This window comes from Phacochoerus africanus, chromosome 1 (genome assembly GCF_016906955.1).
Source record: "Phacochoerus africanus isolate WHEZ1 chromosome 1, ROS_Pafr_v1, whole genome shotgun sequence".
NCBI lineage: Eukaryota > Metazoa > Chordata > Mammalia > Artiodactyla > Suidae > Phacochoerus > Phacochoerus africanus.
The window spans coordinates 57,307,309-57,320,297 of record NC_062544.1 but is presented as its reverse complement, the minus strand read 5'-3'; the positions used below and the strand labels follow the sequence as shown (position 1 = coordinate 57,320,297).

The 12,989-nt window shown below is 40.4% G+C and overlaps 1 protein-coding gene across 3 annotated transcripts in view; it reads left to right on the top strand.

Moving 5' to 3' along the window:
• The window catches only part of WDR70 (WD repeat domain 70), a 294,335-nt gene that overhangs the window by 93,220 nt on the left and 188,126 nt on the right, over window positions 1–12,989 (top strand). For all 3 annotated transcript variants that reach the window (XM_047766810.1, XM_047766803.1, XM_047766821.1), the window contains exon 8: window positions 5,583–5,736. In XM_047766810.1, coding sequence (XP_047622766.1) covers window positions 5,583–5,736 — 154 coding nt within the window. The remainder of the gene's footprint in view (window positions 1–5,582; window positions 5,737–12,989) is intronic.

Here is a 12,989-nt window from a genome sequence, read left to right as displayed (position 1 = left end):
AGTAATTTCATCACATTTATAAATGAGAATATGCATTTTAATGGAAGGGAAGAGTTATTGATTGGCTTTAGTAAAATGATATTTAGTCCTGGATGGAAATTTTCTGTGGCTTTAGTTTCGTTTGACAGATGATATTATTTTGTGAAGTTACTACTAGCTTCCTAACCTTTAATCTATTTAAGCCAATAGGTGATATAGTCTTAATTAATTTTGCATTGGAAGTCTATTTTTAAGTGTTAAAGCTAAAATGTTGAAGTGGCTGAAGATTTATTTTGCCATGGGATAAATCAGTATTTTCTGATATTCTCATACAGAAACCTTTGGTGGTTCTTTCTCATGTCTCTCATTTTGTTCTGTTCCTAGCACTAGATAATATATTTTGCATACCTGGAAGGAACAGTCAATTTCATCAAATTCTGTAGGAAGTTGGCATGCAATTCTGAAACTACATTTTCTGTAGTATTGCCTTTCATTTTCAAGAATATAATAGTAGTTATATTTGACATAGTGCTTGAGTTTTGTGAGTGGGTGCAAAAAATTAAAAAAGACATAATATTTTTCTTTCTTTCCTTTTTCCTTTTTTTTCCCTAATGGCTGCACCCGAGGCATATGGAGGTTCCCAGGCTAGGGGTCAAATCAGAGCTGCAGCTGCCACTCTATGCCACAGCCATAGCAACGTGGGATCAGTGCCATGTCTGTGACCTATGGCAACACCAGATCCTTAACTCACTGGGAGCAAGGCCAGGGATTGAACCTGCATCCTCATGGATACTAGTTGGATTTGTTACCACTGAGCCACAGTGGGAACTCCAAAAATATTTTTCCTGAGCATTTGGTTAGTAATAATTAAAATATGTGCTAACCTTATATTACCTTGTAATGACTCTGAAATATGCAGTGTATTCAATTCAAATGTGTTTATTACAGTCAGCTATCATGATTTTGTAGTCTTCAGGTAATCTCAAGGAGGCTTTGGAAATACAGAGGTAGTGATAATAGCAATGACTTGTTTTACATACTGTGCTCGCTGCCTTCATTATTTTTCATCTTCACCCCAGTCCTATAGGTATTATTTCTCTGGGCCCTTTAGTGGAGGAGACCGGGACTCAGCAAAGGTCCAAAGCTGGTACATGAATTCTGTCTCCACAGCACATCTGTTAATGCTGCCATCTAGTTCCATCTACTCATTTGGAAAGAAATGGGGAGACTGAGTGTACAGTGAAACCGAAGGGCTTGCTCATCGTCACACAGCTAGTTAGCAGCAGAGTGAGGACTTGGATCCCTGGCCTCCTGACTCACATTCCGGTGCGCTTTTCACTATATCAGGACACCTTGGCTCCTGAGCCCCAAGTGACAGCCCCAAACAGCTGTGTTTATCTGTCTTGCATGTCCCAGCTTGTTTTGCTAGCAGAGCAAAAACTACTTAAAAGGATCCTCAATCTTCACCTTCCCACTCCCCTCCACTTACACGCCTGTACTCCCACTTGCCCCATGAATAACTTCACAGAAAGAATTGTGCAATGTCACTAAGCCTTCCTCTGGTGTCAGAGTTACTCCCTGAGAGAACATTCACTTCCTCATGACTCCAGTTTACTGTCAGATTGGCTTTCCCTCTCTTCTCTTTGATCGGAATCTTAGCTGTTTAGGCAGGAATTTGAGGAGCAGATGCTCTACCCCTTGAACAAGCCCTTTAATTCTCCTTAGTACTGTGTCTAATGACTCTTAATCCTGTCCTTTTAACTCTGTGGCTAGCAGAATTAAGAGCAAAGTGGGACAGGAATGGCGAGCTTGATGCTGAACGTTTCATTTTAACATTGGCAGAGAGAACACGTGAGATGAGACAGAGGGACACCATTAAGCTTTCCTATTAAGCTGAAAAGCAAGATCAAGGTTCATGTGGGGTTGCTGAGATGTTGTATTTTCCTCCAAATGTAAATAGAGAAGTTTGGAGGAGCAAATAGCCAGAGAAATGGGCCACGGAATTGTTTTTACTCCCGTCTTCTTAAATTTTGTTGTGTTTTTTTGATTTTCATTGCCCTCTGGAAATAAAAATAATTCACCAGAAAAAAAGCCGAAGTTATTGTTTAAGGTACTTGGTCTTTCATGGTTATTGAAGAAAATCAAGACCTCTCCAAAATGGGAGTACTGTAGACAAAGATACGCCCTGTGAACTAACTGGTTCATTCTGTTCTTACTTACAGAATTTAGTTTAGTGGTCTGAACTGTGTAATTATCAAAGGTCTGATCTGTATGTTCATATATTAAAAAAATTGGACTAAACAGCCTGTTACTTTCTCAGTTGCCTAATTAATCACTTGAGGTTTGTTACGTGAGGGGCTGATGAAGAAAGAGAAATCACACAGTAATTTGAGCAGGGAAAGCTTGTTATAAATAACTACTAACTGTAATGGGGATTGGCTAGTCAAAAGTAAAGAGAACTCTAGAGAATAGAGGGATAGCAGATAAGAGGAGCAGCCTTACCCCCAGTGGATAGATAGACTGTTTAAAGAAGAGGCTTCCAGGATTGAGATGCGCACCTTTATGTGAGAGGATAAGGCTGTGGCTCACTAAATGATGAAGAGGTTGCTGTGGTGCTCTGACAGCAGAACTTGCCAGAAACCTCTCTCAGCAGTTTACTCTGGTATAAAACTACCTGAGGATGGTCTGGAGGAAGCTCCTGGGTGATGCTGGCTACTGGGTACTATGCACTTCACCAGCCTGTTAGTGGAGTAGCCACTTAGACTGTGGGGGTTGGACACTGCAGAAGCCATGCGTGGTGTAGGAGCCTACTAAAGGGGGCACACAAGACCCACGGAGGGAATCACTTTCTCCTGCAGTGTCTCTCCAGCGCTAAGGACAGTACCTAACGCCATGCCAACTGGCATAGGGAAAATATTTAAGGGCCCAAGTCCATTTTTTGCAAAGTGAAGGGTGAATTTAGAGGTGAGAGGCAATAAATGGACAGCTGACACATTTGGTCAAACAAATAATTTTGTATTTTATTGTTATCGATGCTTCCTTATGGACTTAGTTTAAATTTGGGACCCTGGTCAGAATTTTGCTGAGGATGTCACTCCTTCCCAGTATTTTGGAAAGGAAGGCATGAGGCCAGAAAGACTTTTCCTTTCTATGAAGGAAGGACCCTGGGCCGTAGTCCCACCTTTGCTTTTCTAGGTTCCTTTTTCATGAGCATCTGGTTTGGGAGCTTCACTTTCTCATCTGCCTTGACACTTTGATCTTGGGCATTGTGGTGAAATTCCTCATGTCGTCATACATTCTAACCTCAGAGCTCACTCAGATCTTTGTTTGAATTATCTTTGCCATTGGAATCAGTACCTTCAATTAGCACCTTAGGAATGGCGTTTTGCAGAATAAATACTTTAAAAACTATCAGCTAGAATTTCAGCATTTTAAAAGGAGAAACTGTCAGTATAAATTTTGAACTAGCAGTTTCTAGTTAGTGGTGGCATAAAAGCAGTTTCATTGGTAAGTGTCTCATTTGGGTTTAGTAACCAACCAGGAAGAATAAATTTATTGAGGCCTAGCTAGACACACATAAATTTTAACTTTTTGTATATCTTCTATTTTTAAAAGACACAATTATCATAAGTTAATAGTTTTTTCGAAAATACCCACATTTCTCAGCCTTGAAATTACAGACTTAGAAAGTAGGAGTTCCTGTTATGGCGCAGAGGAAACAAACCGACTGGGAACCGTGAGGTTGCGGGTTTGATCCCTGGCCTGGCTCAGTGGGTTAAGGATCCAGTTTTGCCGTGAGCTGTGGATCTGATGTGGCTTGGATCTGATGTTTCTGTGGCTATGGCATAGGCTGGCTGCTGTAGCTCTGATTGGACCCCTAGCCTGGGAACCTCTGTATGCCATGGGTGCAGCCCTAAAAAAGCAGAAAAAAAAAAAGGGAAAGTGAATTGGACTAAATAGCCTCAGAATTCTTTGAGTTTATGCCTTAATATCTATTTGAGGTGTTTATTTGCTTCCATTCGTATTATTTAGGGATTTTTTTTTTTTTTTGGCTGCCCCTGTGGCATGTGGAATTTCCCAGGCCAGGGATCGAACCAGTGCCATAGCAACCACCCAAGCCACTGCTGTGACAACTCTGGATCCTTAACCCTCTGCACCACAAGAGAACTCCAGGGATTTCTTTTTTTTTAAAATTTTATTGTATTTTTATTTTTTGGCTATGGCTTGCAGCAGCTTGATGTGGGATCTTAGTTCCCACACCAGGGCTTGAACCTGGGCCCCATCAGTGAAAGCACCAAGTCTTAACTACTAGACCACCAGGGAACTCCTGTGATAGCATACATACCTTTAAGATTGCTCTGATGTGATACTTTACTCTGCCACGTGTGAAAAATGGTTGCAGACTATTTTTTTAGCATGGCGAATAAAATTGTTACCTGAGGAGTTTACTTCAGTAGTCATTTCTAAGTTTGTGACTGAAAGTCACGTATAAGAACTGCACAGTGGCTTTTTTAGTACTGGTAGGTATCATTGATAGACTTTTATAGATTTAATTTGGTGTTCTTTTTTTTTTGCCAAAAAAAAAAAGGAAAAAAAGCCAAAAGACAAACAAACAAACAAACAAACAAACAAACAAAAAACAACCCTATGAGAGCAAGGTGTAAGAGAAGCAGAAGTAGGAAGATAGAGGAACCGAAGTGCCATGTAGTTGCAACGGCAGCCTCCATGGATTCCCATGGGGAGGTCTGATTCTGGAATAAGCCTTCTGAGATATTTCAGATTGAAACACAGGGCTGGGCCATGTTACCACACATTGGCCAGTCATTGCATGTGGGCTGCTTCGGGATGGCGACATAACCATGGATGAGGGAGTTCTCTGCAACTCAGAGTTGTAAGCCATCAGCATGCCAAATCGTGGACGCTGGAGGAATGAGTACTTCAGTCCTGAAAGGATCTCTCTGGGTGGCACACCACAGCATTCAGTACAGCCACACTGAAAGATCACTTTGGGTGGAGTGGTCAGGGTGGAAAGGATGCTAGGAAATACGGAAAGGAAAGGAAGCGCTAGGGAAATAGGGAAGGAGATGAAAACTTGTTTCGATAGCTTAGCTCTGTGAAGGGGAGGAGCGAGAGGATAGTCAGAAGTTCCTGAGGAGACTGGAAGGGGTGGAATCTAGAATAGAGGTAGTAGCTGTGCCTTGGGTAGGAAAGAGGTTCATTTTCACCATTGTAATCAAAGAGAAGATGCAAGAAAGGAATTCAGATACAGATAAGTTTATAACGTAATGTGAGGAAGTTGAGGCAGATCTTCTGGGAAAGAGCCGGGAGAATCAAGAGCCAAAGAGGGGGAATTGTTTCGGTTGAAGATTTAAGGTGAGTAAAGAAGATTTTAATAGATTGCTGTGGCGAGTGGGAGGAGAGCTTAACAGGCAGGAGAGCTGCTGGTGTTGAGAGCCCATTTGAGGTTGATCTTCCTGATTTTGTGGAATTATCGATTTGTGTAATCGTGTAACTTTTTTCTGACAGTGCTTAATGTAGTGAAAATATGAATATGCTGAACATTGACTAGACTGTTTTCTTCGTCTTTTTTTTTCCTTACATAGCCATCAGATCAAGTCGTTACAGTACAGTAACACAGGAGACATGATTCTTGTTGTATCTGGCAGCTCTCAGGCCAAAGTGATTGACAGAGATGGTTTCGAAGTAATGGAATGTATAAAAGGAGACCAGTATATCGTGGATATGGCTAACACCAAGGTAGGTATGAAACGGAATGTTCTAGTGAATGTAGTTAATTCAGTATACACTTGCTAACAACTTGTTTATGTTGCCATGATTCACCCCAAAAGTGAGTGTTTCGTGTGTTTCGTTGTAAACACTTTATTATTTTTTCACAATTCTGTGCATTGACCAGGAAGTTCTTTGGCATCGTAGTGTCAGCTGGAGTCCTGGGATAGTTGTCAAGTCCAAAATGGCCTCTCCTAGATGGTTTACAGTTAGTGCTCTACCCAGTGGCATCGCTTTCTCACTTCCACTTACCCTTGCGCCCCTGCCCCTGGTCCACCTATCTAGTTTGGGCAGTAGAATTAGTGTGGTTTGACTTGCCCTTCGTTGACTAAATTCCATGAAGGGTAAAGATGGGATTCAGATTTCTTAAGATCTGTCATCACGTCTTTCACTGCATCATAGGACCAACCCAGGTTTGGGGAGTTTTGGGAGTTTTGGGGAGAGGGGAAATAGACTCCACCATTTGATGAGTGGATGGCAAGTACACATTGTAAAATCATGTGGGTTTGGAGATACGAGTGCAGTCATCTTTTGAAATATAATCTACCACAAACTTACAATGTACTAGGCTTTAGTAAGAAGGAAAGAGGATCTCATCAGTCTTTTTATATCAAGGTTTTTAGTGGCATAATGATATTTTAGTGGTATAATAATGTATTCAATATCAGTTAACCATAGCCACAATATTGGTATAAAACTTAATGGCTTATTTATAATTGCTAACATATCTGTGGGTTGGCTGCTCTTGCCTGGGCTTGGACCCAAGCTGCTGATAGAATATAGGTTTGTTCCATGTGGCTCTCTTCCTCCTTGTACCAGCAGACTGTGTGAGGGCATGTTTTTCGTATGATGATGGCAGAAATATAAGAAGGAAATCCCAACTCTGAAAGCATATTTCAAGCCATTGCTCATATCATGTCCATGAACATTCCATTGGCCAAAGCAAATCATATGGCCATGAATAATATTTGGTCTAGTGAGAAACTGTGGTATCACATGTCAGAGGTTATGAATACAGGGAGGGGTAATAGATTGGGAACAATAATGTAATTTTTTATTTTTTAAAAATTTGTATATACATATGTATTTTAGGGCTGTACCCGCAGCATATGGAAGTTTCTAGGCTAGGGGACACATCAGAGCTGAAGCTGCTGGCTTAGACCACAGCACAGCAACGCAGGATCCAAGCCGCCTTGGCAACCTATGCCTCAGCTCACCATCCTTAACCCACTGAGTGAGGCCAGTATCCTCATGGATACTAGTCAGGTTCGTTACTGCTGAGCCACAACGAAAACTCCCTGTAATTTTTAATTTACTGTCCAAACTATGCAGTACTTTGTGCATTATGGATTTTAAAAGTTTTTTTCTTTCTTTCTTTCCTTTTTTTTTTTTTTTTTTTTTTAAGGGCCACACCCACGGCATATGGAGGTTCCCAGGTTAGGGGTCTAATAGGAGCTACAGCTGCCAGCCTACGGCCACAGCCACAGTGACACCAGATCCGAGCTGTGTCTGTGACCTACACCACAGCCCATGGCAATGCTGGATCCTTAACCCACTGATCGAGGCCAGGGATTGAACCTGCATCCTCATAGTTCCTAGTCAGATTTGTTTTTGGTGTGCCGTGACAGGAACTCCTAAAAGGTTTTTTTTTTTTTTTATTATGTATTATATCAAATCTATCACAGTATGAGTGGAAATTAAGACTTTATGTAGTTTTTTAATATTTTGTAATATATCTTCAAATAATCTCTCCTATAAATTAAAAAATATGTTAAAGTATCAACATATATGGTTGATGCAGAATTTTGAGCCTTCATTTTAATTCTAATTTTTATTCTTTCTTCCCTCCTATCTAATACTTTCTTCTAGTATCTTTGGGTTGTTCCTAAATTAGAATCTTGTATGAGATTTGATTGTCTAAGAAAATACAGTCGTTGGAGTTCTGTGGTGGCCTAGCAGGTTAAGGATATGGTGTTGTCACTGCTGTGGCGTGGGTTTGATCCCTGGTCCTAGAACTTCCTCATGCTGAGGGCTTGCCCCACCCCCACCCCCCAAAAAAGGAAAGAAAATATAGTTGATCCTCATTATTTGTGGTTTCCCACAAACCACGCCTACTCACCTACTTGCTAAACTTTTTTTTTTTTTTTTTTCTTTTTAGGGGCCGTACCAGTGGCATATGGAAGTTCCCAGGCTAGGGGTCGAATCAGAGCTACAGCTTCTGACCTATACCACGGCCACAGCAAACACGGGATCTGAGCATTGTCTGTGATCTACACCATAGCTCATGGCAACGTTGGATCTTTAACCCACCGAGCGGGGTCAGGGATCGAACCCATGTCCTCATGGATACTAGTTAGGTTTGTTACTGCTGAGCCACGATGGGAACTCCCACTAAACTTCTTTTATAACCCCCAAATCAATACTTGTAGCACTTGCATGGTAATTTCTAGACATGTACCTGGCACCGAGTGGCAAAAAAGAATTTGAAGACGGTGATGCTCTGCCTTCTTGTTTCAACTCATACTGTAATTAAGTGTCCTTTTGTCCTATTTAGTGCTACATTTTTCTTATTTTTGTGCTTTTTATCGGTGATCTTGCTGTTTAAAATGGCTACCTGGGGCTTAATTGCTGTAGTCCCTATCTTGTGTGCCTAAGTTTAAGAAGTCTTTGATGTGCCTTACAGAGAAAATACATGTGGTAGATAAGCTTCATTCAGGAATGAGTTATAGTGCAGCTGGCTGTAAATTCATTGTTAATGACTTGACTATATATGTTAAATAAGGCGTCTTTAAGCACCGACATATATAAAACAAAGTTACGTATTAATTGGTTGAAGAAAATATGACCAGAGGCTGTAGGAACCTAATCCTGTATTTGATAATTCAGTGTTTGCAGAACTTTGTAAACCATGACTACTGTGGGTAATGAGAATTGACTGTAATCTATATTAGCTGCTCCAGTTGAGCTATTGGAATAAATTAATAGAGTATGTTTCAAACTACCCTCTGCTGAAAGCCTGGTGAAATGCCTCTCAGCCCTAATGAGGATCACAGCCTCATACCTTTCCTTTTGTTTATTGATTGTGTCTTGAGTGTCCAGTATATATTAGATGATTCACACAGCATTCGGATATAAGTTAAACATAATGCTCTATGCACTTATATGGTAATGGTGGCTTGAAGAGTGTTTTTTCCCCCACGTATCCCACTAGAGTTTCTCATTGCCCTGAGGATTTCGCCAAAGATGTTTTGAGAGTGATGATGATAGGGAAACAAGGCGGATGGGGCTCCAGGTCCCTCTCCCTCTCTTAAACTCAAAAGAGGTGTCTTTACCTTTTTTATTTGAAGCTTTTGGGTATCTTTATTTTAAACAGTAGGCTTATGGAAATGAAAGCTTTAAAAACTCATTTAACGTATTCTTTTTTAGTTCATGGTTACCATAGAAAATTTCTTTTAAAAAATATGATGAAGAGAAATTTTTGCCTGTCTCTAAGGTCTTTTTAATGATTTCAAGGGCTTAGAGCTTCTTACATTACAAAAAGGCTAAGACTTTGTGGATTTAGGTTTAGCCAAGAAAATTTGAAGAAGAAAAGAATCTGGTTGGTTCTGTATCCAGCTATTTCTGCGGTTTCAGACTTGTATATATATGTACAGTACATATAGTAAGGTTATTGGCAGAGTAGGATGAGGGCGAATACAGGAAATTAAAATATTAAGTTAATTACCAACATATGAAAAAGCAACTATATATTAAAACTCCCCCAATCCTGTCTAATAATCTCTACTGTGATTTCAAAATCGTGATTAGTATTTACTCTCTCCATTTCCTAGAAGCAAATATATTTATTTATTGAGGAAATATTACTTTTAATTTAATTGTAGTCTTTGGCTTGAGTGATAGGTTTTAGAAATGCAAGAATTATTATTTGAAAGAAACATATTTCTTGGGACACATTTTTCTTGGCTTTTAAACCTCTTTTCTGATTCCAAGAGTAATTAGTAACTTGTGGCTTGACTAAATTTTTCAACAAGTAGGATATTAAGGGAAACTGTTAAATACCTGATCTATTACGATAAAATATTACATAATTCAATTATAACCAGGCCTTTCTAATTATATTATTATTATTATTATTATTGTCTGTTTGCCTTTTTCTAGGGCCGCTCCCGAGGCATATGGAGATTCCCAGGCTAGGGGTCTAATTGGAGCTATAGCCACCGGCCTATGCCAGAGCCACAGCAAGGCAGGATCCGAGCCGCATCTGCGACCTACACCACAACTCATGGCAACTTTGCACTGGATCCTTAACCCACTGAGCAAGGCCAGGGATCGAACTCACAACCTCATGGTTCCTAGTCGGATTCGTTAACCACTGCGCCACGACGGGAACTCCTCTAATTATACCATTAAATTGTTGTTTTGTTAAATTTGTATCTCTGATCTTTATTTTTGTTCTTTTTATGGCCATCCCTGCAGCATATGGAAGTTCCTGGGTCAGAGGTTGAATTGGAGCTGCAGCTGAGGCCTATGTCATGGCAATGTCAGATCTGAGTCACATCTGCAACCTGTGCCGTGGCTTGTGGCAACACTGGTTCCTTAACTCACTGAGCAAGGCCAGGGATCGAACCCACACCCTCATGGATGCTAGTCGGGTTCGCTAACCACTGAGCAATGCCATATCCAAGCCGTGTCTGTGACCAACACCACAGCTCATGGCAATGCCAGATCCTCAACCCACTGAGCGAGGCCAGGGAGTGAACCCGCAACCTCATGGTTCCTATCGGATTCCATGATGTAAACTCCCGGTACGTTACTTTTAACCAGAGAATGGTTTTCTGTTTTACTTTAAACCCGTAGATACCTACTCTGCCTTCAGCCCTTTTCTTTTCAACATTAAAGCAATCCTGTGCCATTTACGTCATAATTAATTGGCTAAAGTGGAAGAAGACAGGCTCATGATGTTTCACTGGGCAATTTCCCCATGAGTGTACTTTAGTTATGGAAATAAGAAGCTTTATAAGGAATTTTGGGAAAAAATATTTTCAAATGCTTTATTTATGTTTTAATAGTACATGTAGTTATTCTGATACCCAGCCACTCTATATAATTGCCTTTATTGTTTGGAAATGAAATATTTTAGTCATTTCCTTTTCATGGTAAATACTGTTTCCTAAGGAATAAAGTATTGTAAACTGTGACTTCTAGGTATATTTTTATTTCCTTATGCAGTTGTAACTGATGGTTTTTAACTTGCAAATATAAACTCTGAAAAATGCAGTGATTTAAAGTACATTGTGTTTCTTTTCAGTTTCTGAATATTTCCAGAGCTTTTTATCTAATAGAAACTTTCTAACACTGGTTTCTATCTTTTTGACATATCCCCATCATTTTGAGGGTACTTTCTTACATTCTGGAACAACAGAATGTTCCTGGCTCATCTTGTCCTTTTCCTGTTGTGATTTCTGTAGTGTTCCATGGCTCTTTTGAGTAGGGAATTCTATTTACAAATTGAGATCTGGGCACTAGATATGTTCATTGCTGCTGAAGTGTTAATACTTCTAGACTATTTCAGAAGACAGAGCTGGGGCAAGGGGGATCAACCAACCAACCAAAAGATAAATGAAATGTATATAAAATCATGAGTTCACATTGATACATCTAATTCTAATCCAACTACTACCTAGTTTTTCCCCATGCCATATTTGTATTTCACTTCTCCAACTTTGAGAAACTTGACATCCAGCATCAGCACTCTGTTTACTCATTTTGTTCCATGCTGTAGTACATAGAAAGTAATTTTGGTAATTTCATACAGTGTCCTTGTAGGCAGAATAGGATGGCTCTCAAGATTCCCTGCCCCCTCTCTCTCTCTTTTTTTTTTTTTGTTCTTTTTGCCTTTTAGGGCTGCACCTGCGGCACATGGAGGTTCCCAGGCTAGGGGTCCATTCGGAGCTGCAGCTGCCAGCCTGTGCCACAGCCACAGCAACGCGGGATCCGAGCCGCGTCTGCTGCTTACACCACAGCTCACGGCAATACCAGATCCTTAACCCACTGAGTGAGTCCAGGGATCGAACCTGCATCTTCATGGATGCTAGTTGGGTTTGCTAACCACTGAGCCACGATGGGAACTCCTCCCTGCCCCTTCTCTTGAGTGTAGATGTGAACCATGAGTGTGATGAGATGCTTCTGTGATTAGGTTATATTATCTGGTGTAGTAGACTTTAAGAAAGGAATGTTATCCTCAGTAGGCCTGCCTGATCAAATGAGCCTTTAAAAGAGATTGAGCTCTTCCTAGCAAAAGAGTCTTTGAAGGGTGGGAGAGATTTGACTTGGGAGGATTCTCTGTTCCTGGCTTTGACGATGCAAGCAGAACCTGAATGATGAAGTTGGACATATAGCTATAATAGCTAGGGAGATTTCCAAGCAAAATATTGAAAGTATTGCCTGATTTCTTCTTGTTATTTATAGTAAACTATCAGAAGAAAGGTAAATTGAGAGAATTTTATTAAAAGGAGATGAGTAATAGATGATTAGTTAATTTTGAGTCTATCCAAATGGCAAAGAATTAACATTCAATTAACAGTGAAGAAACTGCTTTCAAAAGTGTGGTGTAGAAAAAAAGCCCAGGGTGTGATTTTATAAAACCGTTTGCTAAAATCTCAGAAAGATCACACGGTCAGAATATTCAGTTATACCAAAGACTCAAGAAATGAAGCATGTGCTTCACAGATTTTCTTAACCAAACCAGATGACCTCTAGGAAGCTTAAGTATGTAATTCCTTAGCCATTTCAGCAAGAGTTGTGGATAAAGAGGGGACCGTTTTCCAAGATTTAGGGGCATGGCTTTGTCTAATTTAGAGTGAATGAGAGAAAGATTCTCATCTGTTGGCTTTGATGGAGGAGGAATCCATGTGTTAAGGAAGGCACAGAGCTTCTACATGCTGAGAGCAGCCCCCAGCTGACAGACACAGTGGAATAGGTATCTTAGTGCTGCAACCACAGGAGCTTGTATTCCGCCAGCAACCTGAATGAGCTTGGAAATAAATGCTTCCCCAGAGTCTCCAGAAAGGAACGCAGTCCTGCCAATATCCTGATTTTATTCTCTGAGACCCTGAGCAGAAAATCTCAGTCACGCTGTGACTTCTGATCTCCCAAACTGTTAGCTAATAAATTGGAGTTGTTTTAAGCCCCTAATTTTGTGGTAATTTGTTATGCAGCAGTAG